The sequence below is a fragment of the Meleagris gallopavo genome, chromosome 5, assembly GCF_905368555.1.
Source record: "Meleagris gallopavo chromosome 5, MGAL_WU_HG_1.1, whole genome shotgun sequence".
Taxonomy (NCBI): Eukaryota; Metazoa; Chordata; class Aves; order Galliformes; family Phasianidae; genus Meleagris; species Meleagris gallopavo.
The window spans coordinates 52,904,853-52,931,964 of NC_139408.1; the positions used below are offsets into that span (position 1 = coordinate 52,904,853).

The 27,112-nt window shown below is 37.4% G+C and overlaps 1 protein-coding gene across 9 annotated transcripts in view; it reads right to left on the bottom strand.

Annotated features, from left to right (window-relative positions):
* SYNE2 (spectrin repeat containing nuclear envelope protein 2) overlaps window positions 1-27,112 on the bottom strand; it is a 174,777-nt gene that overhangs the window by 76,697 nt on the left and 70,968 nt on the right. For all 9 annotated transcript variants that reach the window (XM_085225782.1, XM_085225787.1, XM_085225786.1 and 6 more), the window contains exons 46-63: window positions 26,757-26,900; window positions 25,409-25,561; window positions 23,917-24,072; window positions 23,297-23,562; window positions 19,990-22,105; window positions 19,372-19,694; window positions 18,757-18,901; window positions 17,826-18,041; window positions 17,168-17,433; window positions 16,238-16,394; window positions 14,164-14,319; window positions 11,309-11,449; window positions 10,772-10,954; window positions 10,050-10,187; window positions 8,482-8,667; window positions 7,309-7,431; window positions 5,219-5,401; window positions 1,097-1,222 (exon numbers count right to left, since the gene is read on the bottom strand). In XM_085225782.1, the coding sequence (XP_085081908.1) occupies window positions 1,097-1,222; window positions 5,219-5,401; window positions 7,309-7,431; window positions 8,482-8,667; window positions 10,050-10,187; window positions 10,772-10,954; window positions 11,309-11,449; window positions 14,164-14,319; window positions 16,238-16,394; window positions 17,168-17,433; window positions 17,826-18,041; window positions 18,757-18,901; window positions 19,372-19,694; window positions 19,990-22,105; window positions 23,297-23,562; window positions 23,917-24,072; window positions 25,409-25,561; window positions 26,757-26,900 (5,178 nt within the window). The remainder of the gene's footprint in view (window positions 1-1,096; window positions 1,223-5,218; window positions 5,402-7,308; window positions 7,432-8,481; window positions 8,668-10,049; window positions 10,188-10,771; window positions 10,955-11,308; window positions 11,450-14,163; window positions 14,320-16,237; window positions 16,395-17,167; window positions 17,434-17,825; window positions 18,042-18,756; window positions 18,902-19,371; window positions 19,695-19,989; window positions 22,106-23,296; window positions 23,563-23,916; window positions 24,073-25,408; window positions 25,562-26,756; window positions 26,901-27,112) is intronic.

Consider the following 27,112-nt stretch of genomic DNA (forward strand, 5'->3'; position numbering starts at 1 on the left):
ATGAAGAAGTTGCAATCTCCCATGAAGTTGTAATTTCCCATAAATTTATAAATGTTTGCTAGGAATAATATTTGTATTTGTTTTATGGCAGGAGTAGACTTTATACTACAAATATCACTATTGCTTTGCAAACTTAACTAGGCAAGAAACCAAATCTTTACTGACACAACTTCCTCATTTGAAGCCCCTCAATAAGATGGGCAATTCCAGTGCCACATCTATCAATGGAATGCTACAACTGTGAAACAGATCTTCTGAAACAAGAGATATTAAACAGAAAGTCTTATGCTCAAAGACAAAAACGAGAGCCAGGAAATGAGTCATGCTTAGTACTAGCATCCAACATCCAATCACCTGAAAGCAGAGCAACTATGATTTAGGATACTACTCAGTGATTATAGTTATTAAGTGAGTACAATGTATGTTTATTAATTGTATTTCTGCTGACTGCAAAAAGCTGAGCATCTCAGAGGCACTTGATAAAAATACTCATTAAACTTGATCAGTCATTTCCCGACTTCTGCAGTGCTGTCTTTAAAACACTGCTTACTTTGCATTAAATAAGCAATTCATCCATTACAGAAAGGAACCAACTGCTGGCAAAAAAACAGCATTTGTTACCAGCTGATGAAAACACAGCATGTCAGCAAGGACGAGGAAAGGAATCTACAATATCTAACCCTAACCAGAATCACCAAAAGTAACATTGCATGGTCAGTGATCAGAAAGGGACACAGTGCTCTCCTTATGCACTATCCCAAGCTGCTACCTCAGTTAACATGTAGCAGGATGATGAGCACAGGCAAGCAATCAGTGTTGCACATTGTCTCACCACAACAGCTGAAAACAGCACTTAATTTTCACAGGAAGTTGATTGTTTCAGGCACAAATAGCACATCAAAACCAGTGATATTAAACATATGCCCAACTTGAAACTAATACTAATTATAATATCTTTTGGTATACAGCAACTTATGTACCTACAGTCACAACACAGTATTCAATTGCCTGCTTGACTGGAACAGGGAGAGAAAGCACACTACTATTCATCAGTGCTACATGTTGTCATAAATTTAGGGCATGGCATGAAACCCACCTCTGGACAAGAAGTCTTCTGAGTATGTGGCTGATACTCATGTGACTTTTCAGCCAAGTTATTCTTCAGGAATTGTTTCAGCTTTTCAATTTCTTGCTCACATTCTTCTGTTTTCTTCACAGCTTCCTGTGAAACGGTAACTCTTTAAATAATTTTGTATTAACTAGGACAAAAACAAACTGGTCAGTAATGTGAGTTGCACCAAAGAGTGCTCAAACCTCTCTTGCTTCAGTAGTTAGATGTAAAAGAAACTGTACTTGCTCTGCTAAATCTGCAGAACTCCATCTTCACCACGTTCAGAATTCTGCCTGGAAGGATATCATTGCCTACTCTGGAGTAGGACTATCAATTTTAAAATGCAAAGTGGAACATATTTAATCACATTTACTACAATTTATGAGAAGCTGAAAATAAAGAGAAATTATAGGGTTGGCTGGTTTCATATCAAGTTAGAAAGCCTACCTGTTTTAATTAGTGTTCAGGTCGATATTGCCAGCTAGCTCTGCATTGGCCAGAAATGAACTGTGCTGTCCAGGCAGAAACTGCAGCTCAGAAGATAAGCCAACCACAGTTTCTAACAATTTGAATAGTTTCTATCAAATAAGTATTTCCACCTTGTGTGAGCTTCCTCTTCTTGCATGACTTATGGGAAAGCTTATTATATGTCATTAACAGCCAAATTCACTTTTATTCATTCGATAGTAACAGCAAAATCTCATCAATCAGCACTCCATGCAGAAGTCTCCCCACATTCATTGCTAATGTTTGCCTGCCACAGCTTATCACAATGTCTCAGGTAACTAAGAAACTGTTACATATACAAATAATAATATTTTGTGCGAACATTTAATTTGCAAAACATTTTGTAGCTTTGTTCTTCAGCATGTGGGCTGAGAATCAGAGAATATCAATAGATTCTTCCTCAGGCGGTTGCAAAAGATAGTGAAGAAGAAAATGCAACTCTGCAGACAGCAGGCTTAAACTTACTTTGCTGTTAGCAGCATGTGAGCAGCCTGGGACGTGGATAACTTGTCTGCAAAGCACCCACAGGCTCTGCCTTTCAGAGCAAAGAATCTCTATCTATGAACAATAATGTTACTTGTTCATTCACTTCTTCACAATAGCAATCACTCCCACATGTTAGTAAAGTTTTGCATTATTAGTTTTTAACTTACAAGTTTCAAAAGGAAGAAAGTGTTTTTCCCACTTAAAAAAAAAAAAAGCCAATTTGGAAAGAAAAATATCTAACTGGAGTCTATAATCTTAATGACATACATAAGAATCAGACAAGGGGAATAAAAGTAGTTATTCTGCTGCTCAGCTTAAATAAGAAACTAAAAGTTCTTCTAAAAGAGAGTCTTACCCATACCTACATTCTCAAATTCTCATAACTGCTCAGTAGTAAGTATCTCAATTTTACTTGACTAACTAAAGAATACTCTGTATATAGACTCCAATTTCCACCCTCAGACCAATACATGAATACGGTCACTTGCCTGCAGATTGCTCATCCATTCCCTATCTTCCATCAAGGAGCAGAAAATCTTATTTTATCCTTTTCTTGAAAGAGCACACATTACATCATATTTGTAGGACTGAATCTGTACCAAGAAGTAATGCTTCTCTCTTTACTTCACTCTTAAATTTTGCTTTTCTTAGCAACTAGTAGACCTATTGGAATAGGCCCTACTGCCAGGAGTGCGAAGGCAGATACTAAAAAAACATCAACAGTACATCATCAAATATGCAAATACTGCCACTCCTTTGCACAGAGAGCTGGTAAAACATTGTGGCTTCCAGCTCCTCTTCCTGATGACACTGTTTAGGTAGCGATAGGTGTGGCTCTTAACAGGCCATAAAAGAAGCACAAAGGGCAGCACACATTAAATCTCCTAAAACCCTACCCTGAAGCATCTGCAGTACCTACTACAGATTTTGTTTCTTCAGACTTTTTCAGGTGTTAAACTGAAACTTAATTATACAGAAGTTCCTATATTACCATATGGATAGCAAATACATGCAACCACATCCAAGCACTAAAACATCAAGCTAATTCACAAAACAGGGAAAAAAAGAAGAAGTATGTATCTGCAAAGGTAGCCTGTCTCCAGTGTGGCCTTCTGTCTATTAGAATACTTTCTATTTTTCTAATGCAGCCCTAAAAAGTGCCATCCTTTAATAGCTTTATCTTTTGTAATGTCTTAGGTGGTGTTAGACTTATATTGTAGCACTGCTGGTTTCAACCCACTCAATAGAATGGGAAAGCCTTTTTTGCACAGCTGGATATCACTGCAGCAAAGAACTCATTTTTCCAGCCTGTTTTCTCATAAAGAAATTTTAATCAGCTACAGATTTTTGGAAGTGTATAAAATAAAGGCAAATGCTAAGCAAAAAAAAAAAAAAAAGATTACAGCTGCTTCAAAAAGGTAAAAAATCTAAACCTTGACCTAATGCTCTACATAAAGAAGTTAGAAGTCTCATGGTAACACTCAGTAATGGCAAAGCACCAGGATTCCAAGGGATAAAAGTATTCTGAAAACTACTGAATACTTAATCTGGTAACTTTTTATCTGAAATATGTATGCTTTACCTTATCAATTTTTCAGACCTAAGAAGGTATGAAGACTAAAACCCCAAGACATTAGGGATCATACAGATCTCAGAGTCACTGTCTATTTTCAACTCCAGACATGCATGTCTGTAGCATGCTTGGGTTTGTCTCTCAATGCTTTTAAAACTGAAAAGAACAGGAGGAAGGGGTCTAATGAGACAATCTAGTCCAACTGGCTGGCCACTTTGCAGTCAAACAAAGTTAAAGCATACTATTCAGAACATTATCCAAACATTCTACCACTGACAGGAACAGAGCATCAATCGCCTTTCAAAGAAGCCTGTTCCAATGTTGGACCACTCTTGTGATAAAGGTACTTTTCACAGCATCCCCCAGCACAGCTTTGTGGCACTCCCACATGTCCTGTCACTGGTGACCAGGGAGTAGAGCACAGCATCTCGTTTTACACTTCCCCTCTTCAGGAAGCTGCAGAGAACAATGAGGTCTTCACTTGGCCTACTTTTCTCCAGACTAAAAAACCCAAGCACCCTCACAGCCCCTCCCCATTGGACGTGCCTTCCAAAACCTTCACCAGCTTTGTTGCCCTCCTCTGGATACCTTCAAATATCTTAACATGGCTTTTATACTGGGGACCCAGAACTACAAGCAATATTGAGGGTGAGGCCATACCAACACAAAGTATAATGGGAGAATCACCTCTTTTACCATGCTGTTTGGAGCATTTTGTCCAGTGCTCCAAACTATCCAGATTGCTTCGCAAAGCCTCTTAACTCTCCATGGAGTCAACAGCACCTCCCTATTTACTATCATCAGCAAACCTGCTAAGGATCCATTCAACTCCTCCACCCAAATTATTGATAAAAACGTTAAAGAGGACTGGTCCCAGGATTAAGCCCTGGGGAAGACCACTAATGACTGGCCAGTCACAACAGCCCCAGTCACAACAATTATTTGAGCTCTGCAGTTCTGCCAGTTTGTCACCCAGTGTAGCATGAACCTGTTACCTCACAACTAGACAATTTGTCCAGAAAGATACTGTGAGGAATAGTAACAAAGGCCTTACTAAAACCTGAAAAGATTACATCCACTGCCCTTCCTTTGTCCACTAAGTGGTTGACCTTATTGTAAAAGCAGATCGAATTACTGAGACGGGACTTTCCCTTCAAGAATCTGTGCTGATTCAGCCTGACAAGAGCGATGTTCTTTGAATGCCTTAATTTCTCAATCTGAAAACAAAAGGCAGAGATTCACATTTTAGCTGGTCTGTGTATATCTGGGCTCTGAAATGCTTAGTAAGAAGCATGGTCTAAATCACTACAGTAGGCTTGGGAAACCAAATTGGCAAAAATAATGCACCAACTGAAATTCATTTCAGTTTTCTATCTACTATGTCATGCTGTAATGTGCAATTACACACACACAAGAAGTCAGAACATCCCCCAAAACATTACATAGAAAACATGGTAGTTGCACTACATGCCTGTAAAATAAAGGTATTTGAGGTGATATTTTATGAAATTAAATAACATCAATGAATGCAAATCAATTACCTCCAGCAGTTCATTTTGTTCCTTAGTAATTTTTTCTATTTTTTTCAATTCTCTCAAAAGTTGTCTTGCTCTTCGAAAGACTGAAACAGGTTGTTTTTTCACCCCTGGTAGCTGAAGGTCTTCTTCATAGGACTGTATGTGAACAATGGTCTTCTGCATAGGACCAATATGGTCAAGTATCACCTATTAGGATACAGGATAGATGATGAATGATTTAGTGAATTGTAAAAAAATCAAATTTACACACATGATGTGCAAGAGTAGACTTTTTTGAGTTTCCTATTTATGAAGGAAAAATTTTTTACTCTTAGAACAAATAAATGAAAATCCATAGTGATGCTCTTTAAAGAAAGAGGAAGATACAATTTACATGTACAGTTCTGCTTTGTTTGCATACAAATACACGAGTGTTGCACAGTAATAAAAAGGTCATATTCAGACATCTTACTGCATGTCATTTTAAAGTACTGAATCTTGGTCACAAAGGCAGTTTAAAAAATGGCCTAATCTTTTTGCTGTCACTGTAGCCATCTCAGGTTTTTCTTTTCTGCGCTGCAAACCACCCATAAGATGCTCTGTGTTAAAGCTAACCTTCTTCTGAAGGTCCTACAAACAGCCCTATCACTGCTGAGAAACACGGCTGAGATGGTGATGAGTAGAAACAGAAACAAGGACAAACATCTGAAGCCATCATAACCCTTCATTCTGAGTGGATGCAGTTTACAATCACCTTTGCCAGTTTTGGATGATAGAAATATGTGCAATTACATACTACATATACAAAACACATGTTCTATAGAAGACTCTGTGATCAGTTTGGAAGAACAGAATCCAAAAGCAACTCAAAAGTTCCTTGTTATCCTGAAGAAATCTAAAATCTGAGAACTTCAGAAGGACAAATAAATAAATAACAGCACTGAGCCCTTTTCTTACTAATATTTTTGTTAGACTCCCTCTCAAAAAGATTTCACGAAAATAACCACAACTGGAACAGAGATGTTTATTCTCTCATTCACAAGCAGTCTGCATCAGGATTTTTCTGTTGTTGTTATTTGCATATTATCCAGGTTTCCACTTAAAATTAGGCAGTGGGTGAATAGAAGAAATATCACTTTAGTTTTTCTGCATAATGTAGCCATTACAGAACTGTTACCTGGATAACAAAGCTGTGAGCGGTATGACAACATTTTTATTCCTCCCCCAAAACAGAAACCACTTTTTTTGCATGTCAGTCAGCTAACAATGTGGACTGCAGTTGATAGAAAAGATACCATAAAGCTTTACTTTATTTCAGTTTTTATAGAAAAGAAAGCTATCTGGCCAAGATACCTTTACAGTTCTCTGCATACATGAAATGGGTGTGCGATGAGTCACTTCAGCCTACATTTCTCTAAGTATCTGTTGTATTTTTCCTCCATTTCTGGGAAAATAGGGCCTGATTTGCAGACTTTCATATTACTTACTGCTTGATGATAAGTGGAGTAATATTTATTGAATGTACCAGGTCCTAACACTCCCAAAAATGGAAGAGTCAAATATAGCAGGAATACTTGTATACTATAGTTAAACACTTTGGCTGTCTAATGGTATATTATTATCAACTGTGCTTTAGTTTAGTGTTCTAGGTTAGACCAGCACTGTGCTTCTTAAAGGAATATCCCAACAGTCTCATTTAAGAGTTCATTTTGCACACTTGTCTAGGTATATATAAATTCTATTCCCTTCAGATGAAACTAAAGCTGAAGACACTTTCCAGAAGAATATCTAAAGACCTTTGACCACTAATAGATGTCCAGCATCCTGGACAAGCATGAGTCTGGTCCTGAGTTATCTCCTAAAAGACACATACAGCACAGAGATCAGGTCCCCTGAAGCATTTTGCCCAACGAATGTGCTCCTGTTGGATTTCACTACTTGTTACTGTAAGTGTGTAGCTGAAATAATGTTTGTAATTACTGTCATTGACCTGAGAGTTAGCATATGTGTACTACTGACATTTCAAAGTCATACACTAAAAATTTATTCATTGTAGTACGCATTCATAAAACAGGCTTTTGCTGGAAAAAGCTTACATAGGAGTTTTCACAGACCTGTCCATGCTTAAGTTGGTCTTTAGGAGAAAGTTCCAACAGATCTTCTGATGATAAGATTGTCTTCATTTTCATAACATCCTTCTCAAACATTTTTACATGAGATTCAATGGCATCCAGCTCCTAGATTTTGGGAACAAAGAATGTTTGTGGATAGCATAGATTTGAAACTCCCTTCAAAAAACAAAATAAATAAACAAAATAAATATGAATTTCTGCATTTACTCAAAACTTAAAAAGAAACACTGAAAAACAAACACAGCATATGCAGAATATGTTAACAGGACATGTTAACAGCTGCTGCTGACCAAAAGGCTAGCTACTACTAGCTATGTGTTGTCATAATGTCTAAAAGAAGTAATAATCTATGGTCACCTAGTCTATTTTAAACCCCAAGTATGGAATGGAAATACCCTTGAAAAAATCACATTATAAATCACTACTGGTGACAGTGAAGTTTTTCATTGTTGATATTTACCATTAAGAAAGAGGTCTAATTATGCATCCTAAATGAAGACTTATTTCAGATGGAAAATGGGTCTGCATTTATGGTTCCCAGACAACTCTCATAAAGACAGAGTCAAAGAATAAACTGTGTTGGAAAGGATCTTAGAAGGTCTCCAGAGACTGTTCAGGGCCTGATCCTGCTGATATGCGGGAGCCTCCTGCCATGGGGATTTCACCCTTACTCTCGGTCCCTGAGACAGTGTTTGACCAACCTCCCTAAGGAGTATGGCACTATCTTGTTTATAGTCATCAGTTATATAGCAGCAGGCAACAGTAGCCTCTCCCCTGGTCTGAACTGACCCAGCTCTCTCAGCCTTTATTCCACGTACTGTGCTACAGACCCTGACCACTCTTGCGGCTCTTCCTGACCTTGCTGCAGAATGTCTATGTCTCTCTTGTACCGAGAAAGCCAAAAACAGGCATATCACCCAGATGTGACCTCACACAGCCTTGGCTCTATAAAACACTGCTTAGCATCAGCTATAAGTATCAGTGTGTTATCAACATAGTTTTTCTCCTAGAACCAAAACAAAGTATCATACAGACATTCTGAAGAAACCAATTCTGTTCCAGCTGAAGCTAAGACATATGCAGACAATGTAAGCTGTATTGAATTACATTTGGTGATGCTCCAATAAAAAGAACTTACAGATCAACCAAACTTACATCAGCCACATGCTGGATCTGTGGAAGAATCTCTGCTATCTCTTGCTGTAACGTTGCTACTTCCTCCTCTGCTTCATTCAGCTGCTGCATTATACTGTCTGTTTCAAAGACTGGCGTTAGCTCCTCCAGCTCCAAGTAAACACTGTGCAGGAGATTTTGCTTTTGTTCTGAGTCTTCCAAAGCCATCTACAGACAAAATAAGAAATTAGTTTGCCTCCATCACTGGTGACATCAAAGCTCTGAGGCGATTTGGATCAGAATGAATCAGTTTAATTTCCTGTGTATCACTGACCACTGCATGTACTTCCAAAAGCTTAGTTCAGATTAAAACACTTCATGCTTAACCAAACTGTTGCATCCTGCAGGCAGAAACCTGAGGGGCTTCTGCTATGACTATTAGGGAATCAATTAGTCAAAATGAATCTATATGAGCATGAGTCATGTAGAGGAAAGTTTTAAACTCTGAGACCCCACCCCCAAAACAGAAAAGCGTGAGATCCCAAAGAAGGTTCCTCCCAAATTTCTGTGCAGTCATCAGGCTGACCCCAAGTACATACATATCAGCCAGAGACATGAAAAGGGTTTCCTGCACACCAATTAGCAGATGAACTGAAGCTCTGCAGAAAATATCTGGCCAGTTGTGCACAACGTGAACATTCTTCCCATCTTCTGCAGGTATCTGCATGATTTTATTAATTACAGCAAATGTCTTCATACAGAATAGTGAAAGGGTTGTAAGCAATATCACTCAGCTTTGTGCCACCTGAAGAAAAGGACTGAACATATCTCTGAACTTTATTATGAGCCTTGGGCATGTTTCTAAATCCACAAGCCTTCCAGCCTAGACCCCATAAAAACCATAAATGCAAAAGAAAATAAAGCTTTTGTCAGAAAAACATGCACAAGTTTTGTTAATTGCCATCTTCTCATTGTTACTATGTGATCTGCAACACATTGGTCCAGAAATGTCAATCATTTCTTGCAATATAGAAAAGAAATTCTGGTTAGTTTTAATAGAACAATCCATGTTCAGAGCACCAACTTCTTCTTCTGGTGTAAGCCAAAGAGTGGACATATAGAAAACTTCTATTTTAAACATGAAATTGTTAGAAATCATCTTGGCATTTGCCTGGCCCTGTAATATTATAAACATTTGACTCTTGAAGTCAGAATTACCTTCAAGATACAGTGAGAACTGCCTTGATGTCAATTCACTTCGAAGTTTTTGGTAAGCACACAGACCTCAAAATACCACTCTATTTGGGATCACATGCACCATACAGAATAGGTACAAAACTGTACATATTCCAAAAGTAATAACTGATTATAGCCATGCAGCACACTGTATTATATTTTTGGTAGATGAATGCTCTCCATTTCAGCACACAAGACAGTTAAGTCCAACACCGAAAAGTACCTATCTTTATTTCATGCCCTTAAACTGTAACCATTTTTCACTTAAAGTACTTACAGAAAATTATTTATATCAGTAAGACTGAAGAATGCAAAACTGTGTCTTTATAGAGCAGCTAGTTACAATGAGAACAGACATCTGCACTAACACTTACCTGAAGGCCATCAGTGTACTTGTGTAGTCTTTTTGCGGAGTCATTCTGAGCACCTGCTCTTAGCAAGCTGTTGGTGTTTTCTATCCAAACTTTCATGTCCTTCAAGAGTTCATCATATTCTTCCATCTTGTTGGCAGCCTAGTAAATGACATGTTTTTATAAAAGGGCACAAATACATTTCTTTTCACTGTCTAGGATAAACACACGTATGGGCAAGACTTGAAGCAAACTGGATGCATTTTATCAAGGACAGATTAGCATGGTAAAATAGACAAGTACAACTGAAATTTTTCTGGAACAATTTCATCTTCTAAACAAGAGTAATTTTGGTTTTATGGGCATACATTTCATGGGGACATTGTTATGATTTATGTGGCAATGTTATTTAAATAGGTAACACATTGGTATCATAATCCATAACACTGCTGATCCAGGGGCAGGGATTGCCCGTGCTAACGCATATCAACCACAATGCAGAGTTGGTCCTTTGGATTGGAAACTGGAGGCAATGTTTGTCACTCCAGAAATTCTTAGCCATTTAAGCCAACACACCTACTTTGGGCTTTTCATCTGTTTGAGAACCTTTGATGATATTTTGTGTGAAGCCTTCGTTCGTTTATTTGTTTTGTTTCTTTGTCGTAAAGCTATTGCTTTTGTTTCTTTGTTAATACAACACAAATTTTTCAAATTCGAGAAAATCTGAAGTTTACATTTGCCTCTACCTTGTTTAAAATGGCTGTTCTGCGCTCGGCAAGTTGTGAGACTTGTTGGTAATGCTGAAGGGGAATCATTAAGATATCCATCAACTCCTGTGCGTGGCAGGAATCCTGCTCTACTATGTCATGCACTTCTGCATCCAGCTCATTGAGTTTGTAATGCCAAAGGTCCAGCATATCCCAGATTTGCTGCATGTAAAGAAAAGAAAAATGAAATATATGGCTGGGCACAAAGAGCTATTTTTTCTTCATGTTGAGCATGTGGAAATTGCAAAGCTTTTTGAACTGATAAAACAAGAACAGAACACTCTGCATCTGCCAGTGTGATGCACAGCTATAAAAGCATGCATTTTCCTGTGAGAAAGAAAAGGTAATGTTCATCATGTAAATGCTTGCTTGTACCTCTTCTATTAAAGACACAGAATGAATGGATACAGCTTTATACTCCTGATAAACCGAGTTCTGCAAAAGCAACCAAAAATCTTTCAATGCCCATCAAAAAAAAAAAAAAAAAAAAAAAAAAAAAGGCAAAGGCAAAATTACCTTCTGAACTTCTTTGGCTTTTGCAACGCTTTCAGTCTTCTGTTCCAGCATCTTTTCAATAGCTTGAAGGCCATTGTTAATAGTCTCCGCTTTTCCTTTCAGCACATACTGAGGAGAACTCTGCAAGTTTTCAAAGCTAATCTGTCACAGTAAAGAGAAAACGACGGTGGAGATTACAAAGATCCGCTTGTTTCTGTGTACTTCCTCACTAAAAATACTAGAAGTCTTTTTATGTTCCTTTTGATGAGTCACTTAAAAACACCAGAATGGAATTACATTTCATGGGAGAAGCATCAACGTGACCAGACTGAATGTTCCCATCTTGTTCAACAATTTCTTCTTCCTTAAAATGACTGGCAATCATGAACCAAAAAATAGCAAGGTGCTGCAACTCCCTGAATTCAGCCGACTCCTTTCTCATCTGCAGCAGATGTCCCTCATTACCACACTGTGGAAAGGGTCACATTCAGATTCTTGCTGTAAAAAACCTGGAACAGCACCACCATGCCTTGACTATTTCTTTCATTTAAGAAATAAGGACGCTAAGAAGCATCAATGTATAGTGAATTTCTGAACAAAAAAACCTGGATTTTTTGTTCAAATCAAAACACCGAAGGGCCTAATTTCTGATCTAAAGAGAGAAGATTTCAAGTACGCGGAAGTTGAGTCAGTGCTGAAGCAGAGAACTGAAAGACACAAGGAGGTACCAGGTTACCATGAACTGGAAGAACTGCAGGGGGTGAGAAAGTCCTTGCTTGCCCAAGGTGATGTCTCTTCTCACTAAAATCTGCTAGCTGTTAGGGTCAGCCAACTCTCAGTACTCTGTTAAATAATGGTAAATTCCCTGTGCTGCAGGCCTGGGATTTATGGAGCTCAACTGCACGTGCACATTGCACAGCTTTATGCTGCACTGTTACATGAGATTTCTAGTTTACCACTTACACAGGTTTGTCACAACTTATTCTGAAATACTTATCCTTCTGTAGGAAGAGAAACAAGGAACATTATCTATTTAGTAATTTATTTGCTTTTATTTCTTTCTACTTCTTAGTTTATTAAGATTCTGACAAGTATTGTCAGAACAATATAATACCCATACTAAGGTACTGTGTTGATAAAACTACAGTAATTAAAATAAATGTATAGGAAAAAAGACCTACAGTCCTTCTCTTGGTTACTTGTGCTTATACAAAACAAATTATAAAGTCCAGTCCACACTTTGTACCTGCAACTTAAAGGAAAAAGGAACTCAGATTGTAATCACCAAACATTTCACCATTATTACTACCCTGAAGTATATTCAGCATAAAAAATTACTGACGTGTGCAGTGGTAGTTTCTTCCTACAAAACAAAGCAAAAACATGGAACAGAATCACATATGAGCAATGTGACACAGCTGGAAATACGAAAGCAGGCTGTTCACAGACTTCTGTCATTCCTCAGACAACTTGCTGTATCTGTCAATGTTCTGGTCATCCACAGGGCAGGATTTTTCTTTCAGTAGCTCTTAGTGGTCTGAATTCATAGTATTTGTCATTTAAAATGCATGGCATCAGAAATACATTTTATGTTCATTCTTATGTTAGCTTACTTAGAAGAAAGTAGAATGCCATTAAAATAAGACAAGTTAATTTATTTTAGCACAGACTGGTACCTCCTGCTACGTGCCTACACTGATCTCCAGTTCCCATAGAATTCAGCAGGCTTCCTTCAGGCATTTAAAAAAATTCCAACACATTCTGTATTGTTTTCCTCTACTCAAAACTGAAATGTTTCCAGGGCAATTCTTGCACTTCAACATGTAACACATGCACTGGGGTAATCTTTCATCTCAGAAATTGAAACAGCGAACCAAAAAACAAAAATCAACCCAAAGCATAAACACTGTTTTATTCCCCCTTCTCCTTCTCTTCCCCATCTAGTTGTCGGTTCTGAAAAGACTTGTTCCAATTTGAAATAAAAGCTGTAAAAATAAATCTAATTAAAGCTAAGAAACTGGAATGAATAGGTTTCTAAATATTCAATACAACATAAAACAAATGAATAATCTGTCAGACAAAAAAAGTAATTGGATTTAAATACTGTTTCATTAAACTTTCCGGTTCTATCAAATTAACTACAATTTAGTCTTCAAAATTGGCATAGTTATTTCTGCAAGAAGTTAACTGATTGTTTTTTTCATTTTTAGAAGAAATGAATGAATAAAAACAATAATTATAGCACAAGAGAATTTCATCCCAAATTTTGAATATTATATTACTTTCCTTTAATTTTGTTTTCAGTTAACTGCTTACATTCCCTTTACACAGAAAACATTGCAAAAAAGCATCTCATTGTAATTTAGTTACCCAAATACTCTGCCTGCTTTTAAAGGAATGCTATCATGTCCCGAGAAGTTGTACAAAGAGCCAAGCTGTGATCCTTTACCCTACATGCAAGTTTAATTTTTTTTAAAAAGTGTCAAAGGAGTCTTTTGACTTAACTGTAAAAATTCTTCTCAGTTAAGCTAAACTAATATTCCAACCAACTCTGACTACCAGCTCAGTGTAAGAACCAGACTGGACAGAAAATCGCATTCATGTCAGTATCCAAGACCTCACTGCTAGTGGTTCTGTCATGGTCTATTTTAACACCACCACCATTTTATATGCAGCTGCTTACTGGAAGTTTATTCTAAAAGAAGACAGTGAACATTAAGAATTTTTTCTGCAGCACACCCTTTCACCTAAAGTAAAAAGGTGAATTAAAAAATAATCAATGTTTTAATTTTAAATTTGAAGTTACAAAATTCATCCAATCTTGCTGTATGAATACATTACAAAAAAGTATGTATGAAAATCACATAAGCAATTACCTTGTCTTCCAAGTCTTGTAAAGTTTTCTTGCAGTCCTCCAGCTGTGCTTCAGTTTCTGCAGGAACTATTGTGTACATTTCAGAATATCTGATCCGGAGTTTCTCCATGATATCCTTAAGATTTTGACTTTCTTTATCAATCACACTCTGAACTTCCTATGAAATAGAGATTTTTTTACCCATTTTTTTCTTGAGCACATGTGCATGTGTGTATACATACACATATACCTCGTGGTTTATATTTCTTGCCACAAGTATGATTCAGAAAAGTTGTTTTTGAGACATAAATCCTACTTTGACTACCTCTGCAAGCAGATTAACCTCAAGAAATACTCCCTCATTTAATCAAATGATGCTTTTCAATCTATAAGAATTAATTAAACTTGATACTATTCCATGTCAGGCAACTGAGGTATTGGTATTTATTGACAGGGGTAACAATGTAATCATACAAAGTGCACCAATCATTAAATGTTAACCTTTGTGCATCCCTTCTGCCAAAAGTGCATTTTCTCTTTTAAAGATGTTTAATAGGCCAATGTTCATTCCCTCATTATTATTAACAACACAAAAGCCACAAAAAGCAACAGATTTCAAGCTGAAGTGTCTGCTTTCAGGCAATTATGCAGAGCAGCACAGCGGGCTCCTTTCAAAACAGTAGTTTCCAGTCCTGCATGAAGAATGCTGGTTTTATGAGATAAAAGAAACTTGAACAACTGTCTAGAGCCCGTGGCCTAGAAATAAAATCTGACCCAAGTCCTCTTGCAGAAAGAATGAAGAAACTCATTTGTTTTGAAGCTTTTCTAGAGTTTCAAGTTGGAAAGTTCTGTTTTATGGTTCCTTTTCCCAGTATTCAGCTATTTGAGAAACTCAAATGTTAGCGATGTTGTTGGGCAAAAAGCTCCCACCGGGCATTAAAATTAACACCCTTTTTTCCATTAGCTCCCAGTTTTTGCATGGGAATCTTTTCTCTCATACAAATACAGTTCATATAAGATATACGTGAGAGTCTGAAATTGATTTATTTCCTGTCATCTCAAGACAACTGGCTCTGATAGAAATAAATAAATAAACAAAATGAAATCTTGAAACATCTGTGTGCCTAATTCTACAGCAAAGTAAGCTGTTGTACCAATTAACACAATGCCAGTATTTACAGGACTTCACAGATTCCCCGACTCGAATTTGCAAGAATTAGTTACAATATCAGCTACAACACCAGTGTCCAAAGGAAAACGTCCAAAGCATGTCTCTGCAAACTGGTTTCTGCACACAAATGCATGCCCACATTTTACAGGTTGGTTAGTTGGAAAGCATTTGCCTGTTAAAACTGTCATCTTTTTTTCCTGGGGATTAGTCTGAGAGAGCTCAAATTCTCTACAGACCTTACTAGGCTAGAATAAATAAATGATAACGTTCTGAAGTTTAAAAATAACTTAAATATAGTAAAAATAGAATCTAGATCAATATCTAAAAATTAAGAGAATATAAATAAAATAACACTAAATCAACGTGATTGAAATAATAAATAAATAGATGCATATAAACCCAGATTCCGGAACTATTAGGAATAGCATTTTGTAAAGTCCAGTACTCAAAGAAGGCTAACAAAAATGTACTGAAATGATAGAAATGTATTTAAAAACGTACTGGATTGGTGCAGAGTTAAGGCTGATGGGATCTGTGGTCCTGATCACAATCTGACTTCTAAAAAGCAGTTACCAGATTAATTGACTTATGTGGAATCAGATCCCGAGCATTCAAAGCTGCCCTGGTTAGGTATGCAGAGGAGGACAATGCACGCTAAGGAGTCCTTCCTAAAAGGCACGCTGGTTGTGAATCTCTTAGCAACCTATGAAGGCTTCTGCTAACTGAGCTAGTAGAGGAAGAAGAGTGCAAACCAATTCCAGGGCCGGCCAATCACATCCTGTTGAGCCAGACTCGTTCTCTTTAACTCAGTGTACATATGGATATACGTACTTTGCAACTAATTTTATTTGGAGCAATTTCAAGCCCCTACATAAAAGAGAATATATTCCAAAGTTTCCCACTGAGTCACAGAGCAACTGCTAACCTTCAGCTGTGCTGCCTTTCCAACAGCATCTTGGGAGAGCACAGATAGAGCATTCTGTAATGCATTTTTCACAGCATTTATTTCTTCAGTGATCTTGCTCCTCTCTTGAATCTCAGACTGTATCAAATTCTTACGGTCTTGAGTCTTTTCAAACAACCTATGACAGATTTCCAGCAAGAATACAGTGTTAGATTTTACACTGAGTAGAAGTTATCAGAGCACACTAGAGTAGAAGTTTTTGTAAATATCCAAAACATTTTTGCTTGTATTTTCATATTATTTTATGTAACTAAATCTCTGAGTGTCTGCCCTTCATGCTTCAATTTCTTAGAAAGTGAGTCTTCAGATATTGCTAAACAGACAGCACGGCTATTTAACCAGGAATGATGCTCCAGAAAACAGCTCATAATCTCAGAGTCTGAAAGCCATGGCAGAGAAAAAAGACATTAACAAAGATTTCCTTGTAAAAAATAAAGTATGCAGAAGGGCGACTGTAGTCTCAGATTGCAAAAAATGTTGCAAAAAACATTTGAGGTAAATCTTAAACAGTCATTAAGGCACTAATTAAGGTAGAAGTTGTGTAAAATGTGCCAGGTCTGACTTTTAGAAGAGTAGAAGACTTGTACATCTCATTCAAGTTCACAAGAGCTTGGAGCTTCCAAAAATCAATCGTGAACCTTAATATTTTCTTCTACATTTGAACTGCAGCCCACACATGACATGATCAGGCTCGAGTCTTCCCCCATAACTAGTATCTCCCATTGCCCATTCTGAAGATAGCAGATGGGTTAGATGGAGCACTGGTGTGACTCAGTAGATTTTCTTTTTTAAGTCCAGTACCTCTTTCACATATTCTTCAATATCTACTAAAATGCTGCTCTTATAAGTAATCTCATGTTATAACTCCCACCAAACTTCTGTACCACTTACTTTTTACAGCGGTCTTGCATTGTCTTTATCTCACATAAGGCAGGAAGGGCAGTTTCTGCCTCCACGTTTTCAGGGGTATTCAGGATGTTCCTTATTCGGTGAAGAAGTAAGAGCAAGAGGAGCTGCTGCCTGCTGATGTTTTCCTCAAACGCATACACAGAATCCAGTAATTCTACCAGTTCCTCTCTGGTGGCTTTTTCCTTTTCTTTAAGACTTTCTGGCTGTTCTTCCTGGAGCTTATCAAGAATTATTGCTTCTCGTTCCAGCTAAGTAAACAGCATGCCAAAGAATGAGCTCAAGTGCTTTTTTAATTCATCAGCATAAGTTATATTATTTATTTACTCGTATGCATAACTAAATAGTAGGAACTGCATATCCAGAAAGCTTGAACCTCTGATGGGTGCCAAAACATTTGAGTTTGCTTTAACAAAGAACAAAGCCACATGCAGAATCATGCTGGGTTCAGACAATGTATGCTGTAAACATCCCCATCATTTCTGACTCCAGGTTCAAGAAAGTCTGGAAAACTGGCTGATCAGTGTGGAAAAAAAAAAAAAGATGTTCTGTATTGATCTCAGTCCTGCACAGGTAGATTTACTATCTAAGGCTCTCAGCTCAACCACATTCCTCAGAACTTACAGTTTGTTAGGCAACTCACCTCCTCATTGATGAACTTCCATTCTTGTTTTAGTTCTTCACAGTTGATTTCCAGCTCTTTTGCTGCCTCAAGCAAACCCAGCCAATTTTCCCACAGTGCTGTTACAATCCTGCCCAGGGCCCTGTCACTTCCCTTGCATAATCTCATCAGCTCTCCTGAGACCTGCCTTAGCTTCACAAGATCATCTTCAGCCGAGTCAATGTTGGAGACTAAAATCTTATGCAAAAATAAACAAGCAAATAAATAAATACAGCCTATCAGAAGTGTTAATGAAGCATTAAGTAACATGATTAGAGTCCTCTATTAAAATAGCAATCACCTCACTGAGCTGGCTAAATACAGTTTTAGTGAGGGAATTTTGTATTGGCTGAGACTATGGAGAAAAGGGAAATAAAACAAGCAAAACAATCAGAAGAACAGCACACACAAGAAATTAGGTTGCTTTTACTTTATGGTTATTTGGAAGGGAAATGAATGAGCTCTAGTTACAGACACATCATATTACAGACTCTTCATATAGTGAGTACTACAAGACAGTAGAAAGGTTCAATGTAGCAGAGGTATGGTGAGGAGAAAGCAAGAGAGTACTGGATGGGGAAGTAGAAATACTCTGACTTTCCCATCTGAGAGAAAATAACAGCAATTTGAGAAATCTGATCAGTCCAGGTCCCGCAAAGCAGCAATAAGGAATTCGAACAGAAATGCAACACCAACTAAAGTACAGGTAATGTTTGATTTTTCCAGAATAATATGTACTTTTACATGGCATATTGTAATCCAGTCTACTTACAGTTACCTAAATACACGTTGTGGTTTAGTATATACAGAAATACAAGATAACTGCACTGCTTACTACTCTGATATCATACGCCCTGCATAACTACATCACAGTTCTGCATGAGTTTTTAAAGTTCTTCAAATCCTCTCTTACCTTGCATTCCTGTAAGTTCTCCAAAGCTTCCTTGTAAGACATTGGTGTTTGGGATAAAGACTGCCCAAGCATCTTTCCTAGATTGTTAAGATCATCACACACTTTATCTTTGCATTTGGAATAGCTTTTGTATTTTTCCAAATAGCTGTAGGAAACAATTACAAGACCAATTATAATTTGTTATGTTTGATTGTTTCCTCAAATATAACACCCACTAGAACAATAAGAAAAAAAACTTCTAAAATAGCATTTCTTACTAATTATTTGGCAAATTGTCTTTAATTAGTATTTTTTTTATATACTTCAGCTCCAAAATTTGAGATACTAAAGAGATACAGGTACAAATATCTCAGTGGTAAAGAAATGTAGCTAAGAAAAAAAAACATATCAGCCAGAGCTGCTTGAAAGAATTGTCTGTCTTCCCTTAAGTCTCCATTCTTTTCAAACATTTTTTTAGAAATACAATTATTATCTGTTAATTTTCTTTCCATTAAAGTCACACCCAGGGACAACAAACAACAGTTCTTTCTGCTGAATTACCTGGCTCTGTAAGAGAAGAAACAAAACTGCATTTTTTGTCATAAGTAAGAATATGATCTAGGAACATGAACCCACCTCTGTTTGTCAGCCTCGTTTCTTTGAATCTTCCCTTTTAATGCCAAACTTTTATTGATTAGTTCTCTTAAAGTATTTTCCAGACATATTTTGTCTTCTGGTTTCACTAGGTTTTTCAGCTTGGAGTACAACTGCTCTATGTCAGCCTTTGCAGAGTCGAACTCTTCTTGTTTCCACTGTGGGGTTTGATAGGCGTCCTCTGAACTACTGAGCTCTACTGCAGCAGAACGAACTTGAGCTTCACAGTCCTCAAGGAACTTGGCAGCCCTCTCAACAGCCTTGGTGTAAAGCTCACCAGCCTTACATGCCTCCTCCAGAGCAGACTGAAAGTGTTTGAAAGACAAAGGAACCATCAAGAAAGATTGCTGTGCTCCTCTGGATGGCCAAATGGCCGCCTCAGAATTTCACATGTGGTTGTCCTCGAGACCCAAACTCATAGAGCAAATGCCCTCTATTACCCGTGCAGCCACAGGGAGGTGCTGATTGCCTTCAAACATAGGAACAGGGGGTATAAAGGAGCTACCAATACTGGAAAATTTCAGAGTAAAGAATGGCAAGACATAAGAATCATAGGCTTCATTACAGACACGGACATATACTTTTATTAAATATACTTACAACACGGGCAGCAATGTCTGTCTTCAGTTGTATTTCATGATCTGCCAGCGCTCTTAATTTTGTTTCTACACCAGCAGCAAGAGATTTTTCTTCTTGACTTCCCCTCTCTTTTTCCATGATACATTTAATAGCAGAAAATTCTGCTGACATCATATTCTGAATTGATTCCCATCGCATCTTTTCATACTGTATCATTTTCATGTCTACTACCATTGGCTGCTGGAGCTCTAACTGAACATGCCTTATGGCATGGGATAGATGCTCTGCCACATTCTGGATATCTTCCTTGTTTACACATTGGAGACTAGAGACCAAGTTTTGAAGAAACAGATTCAATTCCTCAACATCTGTCTCCAGGCTCTTTATTTCTTGCCTCTTTGATTCTTTGAATAGCGTGTGAAAAACCTCATTTTTGTTTATTTGATTTTCTACCTCCTGGATTAAGTACAAAATTTGTTGAACTGTCTGAAGCAGAATCTGTGCAGATACAAGATTCTCAGCAGGAGAAGAATTAGACCTATCACTTAATATATTTGCTTCTTTTCTTACAGCAGATGTCATAGTCCGAATTTCATTCAGCAGTGCATGAAACTTATCACATTCCCTAATAACATTACCAAAATGTGTTATCTTCCCCTTAATTTTATTTCTAATTTTAAAAAATTGGGTTTGCAATTCATGCAATTCATCTAGCTGAAATGAATCCCAATTTAGACCTATACATTCAAAGATTTCTTTGAACTTCATTATTTGTGACAAATTAGACTGAAAAGATAATACTTTTTCTTTAAGTGCTTTGCATTTATTCTTCACTTCTTGCGTGGCCCCTGTCAGTTCCTCTTCCAGTTTCAATTCACTACACTGCAGATCACTAAGATCTTTTTGCAGTGAAGTTATTCCTTCTGCAAACTCTCTGTAGACTGCTATCTTTTTTCCCACTTCATGACATTTACTCTGAATTTGTCTCTGTGTCTTCCTTGCTCTATTTTTCAGACTTCTTAATTGGTCAATCAAAAATAATTGTTCAGATAGACTCAGTTCCCCAGCTGTGATCTGACTCTCCTCACAATGGGATGAGATAAGCCCTTCAATCTCTTGCACGTCCTTTAAAATCTCCTTTAAAATGTCCTGTTGACTGATTAATTCTGAGCATGTGCTGGTTTGGTTCATGTCAGGCCTGCCAAGTGCCTCTGCATTTCGAAGCTGACAGTGAACTTTTTCTACTTCTGCAGTAAGTCTTTGCCTCTCTTCCAGCTGAAGCTGTAGGTGCTGTAATCTTTCAACAGATTTTAAAACAAGAGCCTTGTATGAATTCTGTAATGCTTGCAGGAGGAAAGTCATATCAGAGATCTCCTCTGGCTTCAAGTTGGGAAGGATGTGCTGGAGCTCATTACCCAGTGCTTCAATGACAGGCTCTCTGTCTAGAACTTCATTCCTCATAAGCTCACAATTTCTGATCTGTGATTTAACATCGCAGGGGAAAAGTGCTGCTTTCTGATCAAGAGAGGACAGTGAATCTTTGACCCATGAAACATTTTCTTTCAGCTTCTTCATTATGTCTTGTTTCTTCACAGCAGGACCAGTGACCCGAACTTCATCTTGAGGAGCATGTTGCTCTGATAAAGCTTCCAATTTGCTCTGCAAATCCTGTATACAGCTCTCCAAAGCTATCTTTTCTTCATCGCTCCAAATTCTTTGCATTTGCAGTTCTATCTTTCTTTTTAACAGGGAAAGACCATGTTTAATATTCTGTAACTCTGCAGTCCAAATTATGGGATATTTGGCTTTTTCTCCAGCTGAGGAACACGACTCTGTTTGTAAATACTGTTCTTGTATCAATCTCTGAATATCCTGTGCTTTATCCATAAGCGTGTTAAACTCATTGATTTCTGCCAACACCTGATCATGCTTCTTTTGCACTGCCTGTTCCATGTGCTGCCACCACTGCTCCAGTTGCCTCATTTTGCTTGCAGTTAACACTTTGTCCATGCATGTTAAATGCTGAGACAAAAGTTCTTGCTGAGTTTTCAGCCGGTTTAAAACATCTCTTTCTTTGTGTAATGACTGTACACAGGCCTTAATTTTCTCCAGAAGAACTGTGTTATTCATAGGACCCCTGCCAAAAATATGAACGGGTTTATAAAGAAAAAAAGCATGAACTGCACATATTCTAAGAGAGTTACATTACACAGATGATTCATTCACTTTCATTCACATATATATCCTTCTTAATGTTCTCTCACAAGTGTCCTCTAACAATCACAACAGTATGACTTTCTTGCTTATCCATACAGTGTCAGCTATTTCTAGATATCTCTGCAGTTAAAGGTACATTCTAACATGTATTTTTAAAACAGCAGCATATACTAATACAACAGAATGTGCCACTTTCTAAAATAAAAGTTGTCTCTCTTTTTAAAAATAAACAATACTGTTAAGTTATGTCTAAGTGAATTAACAACAATTTATATTGCTATAAAATTAAGAAAAAAACTTGGCTAAAAGTAAAACTTCCAAAATTCTCATTCCTTCAGGATTAATCTGGGGGAAGGCATCTACTTGTCTTTTATTTCCAAGAGCATTTTGAAATTCACTTCTAAAATACATCCAGCAGATACATTTTTATTTCATTATTTCCAATCTCTTTGCTGCATATCAACAATTTTATAAATGATTTTAAGTTTTCTAACTAATGTGTTACCTTACTGTGATTGATGGATTAGTTCCATGTTTTGAAGTTTAACTCATATAAAGTACTAAATATTTTGCATGCATTGGTTACCTTTGGATTGGTACTGCAGTTTTTTATTGCTGTGTTCTTTTTATCAATTAAGTTAATTCTTCAGAGTTATGAGTTACTAAATTTGGCAAAAAAATTAGAATTGATGAGACCTTGAAAAAGATATTGCTCCAATTTCCTAGCTAATTCATTTTAAAGAAAAAATAATATTTCCTATCTGACATATTTTGCAAAAATATTTTAATATGGCATCCATATAGATATTTAGCAAAGCAACCAATTTCTTTGTTTTGCCTAAAAACAAGAGTAGATGTTGCTAAAAGGTTACAGTAGAGAATCACCAGTAATATCTCAGTTTAAAGACTCCAGGTACAGTCTTAACATCACTTTACAAACCTGTGAGAGTTCTCTTTCAGTCGAATATTAATGAGACGTATAAAACAACATGTGTCTCAGCATTATTGAAGCATGGCATGAAATTCAGACTACATCAGTTGTATCAGTAACATTAAGTTAAGGACAGTATTTGTTTGCAACCTATTAACAGAAACCCACAATTATACTTACATTTTTATGTTATCTTTTTCTGTTGCCAAATTTTTCATTGAGGACTGAGCAGCAGAAAGATTTTTCTGGTACTCATTAACCAAACAGGACTGTTGTTGCTTTACTGCCTTAACAGCATCCAGTTCTTGAAGCAGCCTGTCCCAGCAAGGCACCACAGGCTCTGGGCTTTGCAGCTCTGCTCCGTTTGATCGTGTTGCATCAGGAAACGTTTCTTGACTCAGACACAAAGATTTTGCTTTCCACGTTTCCAGTTCAGTTTGTAAATTCTACAATCAAGCCCACCACAGAAAGGATGAGATGATGATCTTAACCACTTTCAGCTTCAGCACAGAATACTGATGCATTCATATACACACACTTCCTTGGTTACATGTAATGAGCACACATCACAGAAGTACACAAGCAATCACAGGTGTATCTACTAGTACACTTCAGAAGATTAGTACAAAAGATGGCATTTACGTGGACATATTTGCAATTAAGGCACAGTGTTTGTAGACTACCTGCTATGCAACTGTCTAAACCACAGAGTCAAACGTCAGTCAAGATAAGATGCAACAATTTTCTTCTGCCCAAGTGAATCATACTTCTGTAAGTGTATCGCTTTGCAATTTCCATACCTCCAGCTCTTTCAGTTGCTCATTTATAAGCACAATATCCAGCTCAGCCACTTCATTTTTCAGCTTATTGACCTTTTGTTCCTCCTCAAAATACTCAGTGTTTACTTGCACTCCAGGAAATAGTTCCTTCTGATCAACCCCTGCTGCACCTTCTTTCTGCAATGCAAAACAGTACATTTATTTCTGAAGAATTCCTAAAAAGGTAAGTTTTTTGACTGCAATGCTTAGCTTCATATGTTTAAGCCATGACTAAATCCTGCTCTTGCTGCCTCCTAGGAGGCCCTCCCATCACTACCACCCACCTCTGCAGGCATTCTGGCCTGCAAGCACTGTTCAATTAGCTGAGAAATCTCCATGAAAGTTTGAAACTCTGACATCTCCTCCTTTAAGTAACATCTCCCTTGCACCCACTTCTGCCTACTGATAACTCAAATTCATAGGTCTATCTACCCTGTCTTCCCCTTCTCTGCTGTACACACACATGGGTCTTTTTAGCCTCTCACACATATCTGGACATACAGACACACAGATGGTGTCAGTCTCCCTGCACGTTGCTTTTAATGTTTTCCATAGTTTTTCAGCTCATCGGGTGGTGAGAGATAGAGGAAAAACTGAGAATGCAGAGGAATGAAGGCTGCTACACAGGTGTTATTCTTCAGGAATAAACTCAGGGCTCTGCTGCTACTCACTATTCACAGTGCAGGCCTGTGGGAAACTTCAATAAGGGGGATACATGCCAAATATGATTCTGGCTTCTGTTCACAGTGTAGTCCAAAATCTATATCCTGTTTTCTTATCCAGACATGCAGATTTCTTCAGGAAGTCAGCATAACCTACTTCACTTTCCCTGTGCAAAGTCCCAGATACGACTTGCCAATGGAAAGGTCAACTGCAGACTTGCCTATAGATTTAACTACAAAGACTGGAACTGGCTTCATCTTGAACTTTAAGGACAGGGTGAACAAGAAACAATAATCACAGGGAATTCTCAGTAAGGCTATTTGTGCTGAAACACCATTATTCTTAAAGAAGAATACACTTAGTAATGCCATTTATTAAAGTACTTTATTATTCATTCAACTTCAATTAATTCTTCTTTCTCTATTTTATTTTCTTTTGGATTTCAGCTTTCTAATCTCCCTTCCTTATGTTGGCAAAGACTATCACAGCTGACTACAGTAAAACAGAACATTGGAGCAAATAGCAACTTAAAGAGAAGGCCTATATATAAAATACTGATCATGATGGTTATGAAAACCAACACTGCTCTTTCGAACAGATCCACTGGGAAAAAAAAAAAAGAAAAAAAAAAAGAAGTGTTGCTAGTATTTCAGATGAAGTTCAAAATTACTGTGGACATGAAGTTGAATTATACACAATGAGCTTGATTTCTCTGTGACAGTAATTACTTCTTCATTTCAGCTGGAGCCCTCTGTAACAAAAATTCAATAACTCTGACAAGTGCAACTAGAAATACCAGAATCTGTTTTACCTCATGTGTAGAAAGTGGGGGGTCAGATTCCAGACCATTTGTCTCAGCTGTTACAGGTCTCAGGACTTGACTCTTCAAGCACACGCTCTGTTGAACCTGCTCCTCATTTTCTGTGTAGGATTGATTCTTGACATCAGCAGGTTTCTCCTTTTGCTGTAAAAATAATACTAATAAAGAAGCAAGTAACAAAAAAGCCCTAATCAAATGTACTGAGTAGTAATTACAATACTTGAGAAGCATATTCAGGTGAATTAGAAAAGCCACAATTACATCTCTTCAATTTCTGTGTACAAGGTTATGGCAAAGAAAACCACTTAGAAGAAGCAGTGCTGAATTTTTATTATAACTTTTGAGAAAAATTATAGATTGCAAGTGGTCTACCTGTGATCTACACTGCTCATGTTTCATTATTCTAAGCAAGACCTTAAACTGTGTACCCCCGGATGCTGTCTCAAATGCATTTTTTAAAGGTTTAGGTTTTTCCAATCTTGCACTTGCACTGTAGACAGTCTGTGGTTAGGTACATAACCAGCTACCAGGCAGGATATTCACAGCCACCTACACAAAATAAGGAATGGAAAATACTCACAGCACATCCATGATGGAGAGCACATAATTGGCAATTTATTTGTGCTGCAGGGATACCTAAGCTACTGGCTACAAGTCAGATAGGATATGTACTGAAAGCAGCTCATCCACAACCCAGAACAAGCTAATTTATCTCAATCCTCAGCAAGTTCATGAATGCACACTGTGCTCCATTTTGTCATGGTTACACTGCCTTGAGCAACTAAAAGCCTGAGAAGCACCTTGCTCCATCATCTATATAACAACTCTTCAGGGAGGTGATGATGGCAACAAGACCTCTGGATTAGCTTTTTTATCTCCAACAAGAACACAGTTCTTCTCACACATCATAGCTCTAGCTGTATTTTGTCAAAATTCCTCTTTTATCGTGGTGCACAAAAGAGAACACAGCATTTCAAATGCAACCTCATACACACAAAGTAAATAAGAAATTTAAATAAATGAAAGAGACTCAAGCAAAATATCAGTATTCAAACAAAATGGTTAAAAGGCATCACAATACAGACAAGTGATTTGGAATATCATGTCCTCAGAAAACCACTTTGTGGCAGCTCACGGTAACAAAACAATCCCTCCATGCAAATTTTAATCTTACAAGAAAGGATTCTGAAATTTAATGCATATTTAATCTGTGCATACTACACATCAGGTAAGAATATCAGATTTTCACTATTTATTAGTAGTATCATCCCCATTGCAACGAAACTGTATACATACATCCTCAAATTCAATCACTTTCTTTAATTTCATGTCTGATTACCTTCACTGGACTTGTTTCCCTTCTTAGTTCATCACTTCCAATACCAGCATCATCCTGATGCCTTTCCAGTTCTGCTCTACCCAGAAGGTTCTCTTGGACTCCATCACATCTATCCATAGCTGGGCTCTCTTTATCAGCTTCCTCCTGGTTTGAAAAACACAAAATGTTTACAACCAGTAAAAGCCACAGTCCAAAATTCAAGCTTACGTTGCACTCCATAAACTTCCTACATGTTCTTCAGTTTAGCTTAATGAAGGAGTAACCCAAACACAGTTTCTTGGGGAAACTTGCTCAGATCAGTCTGCCAGGACCTTATGAAACAGTTTCTATTTCTACTTCTTCAGAAATTTCTGTAT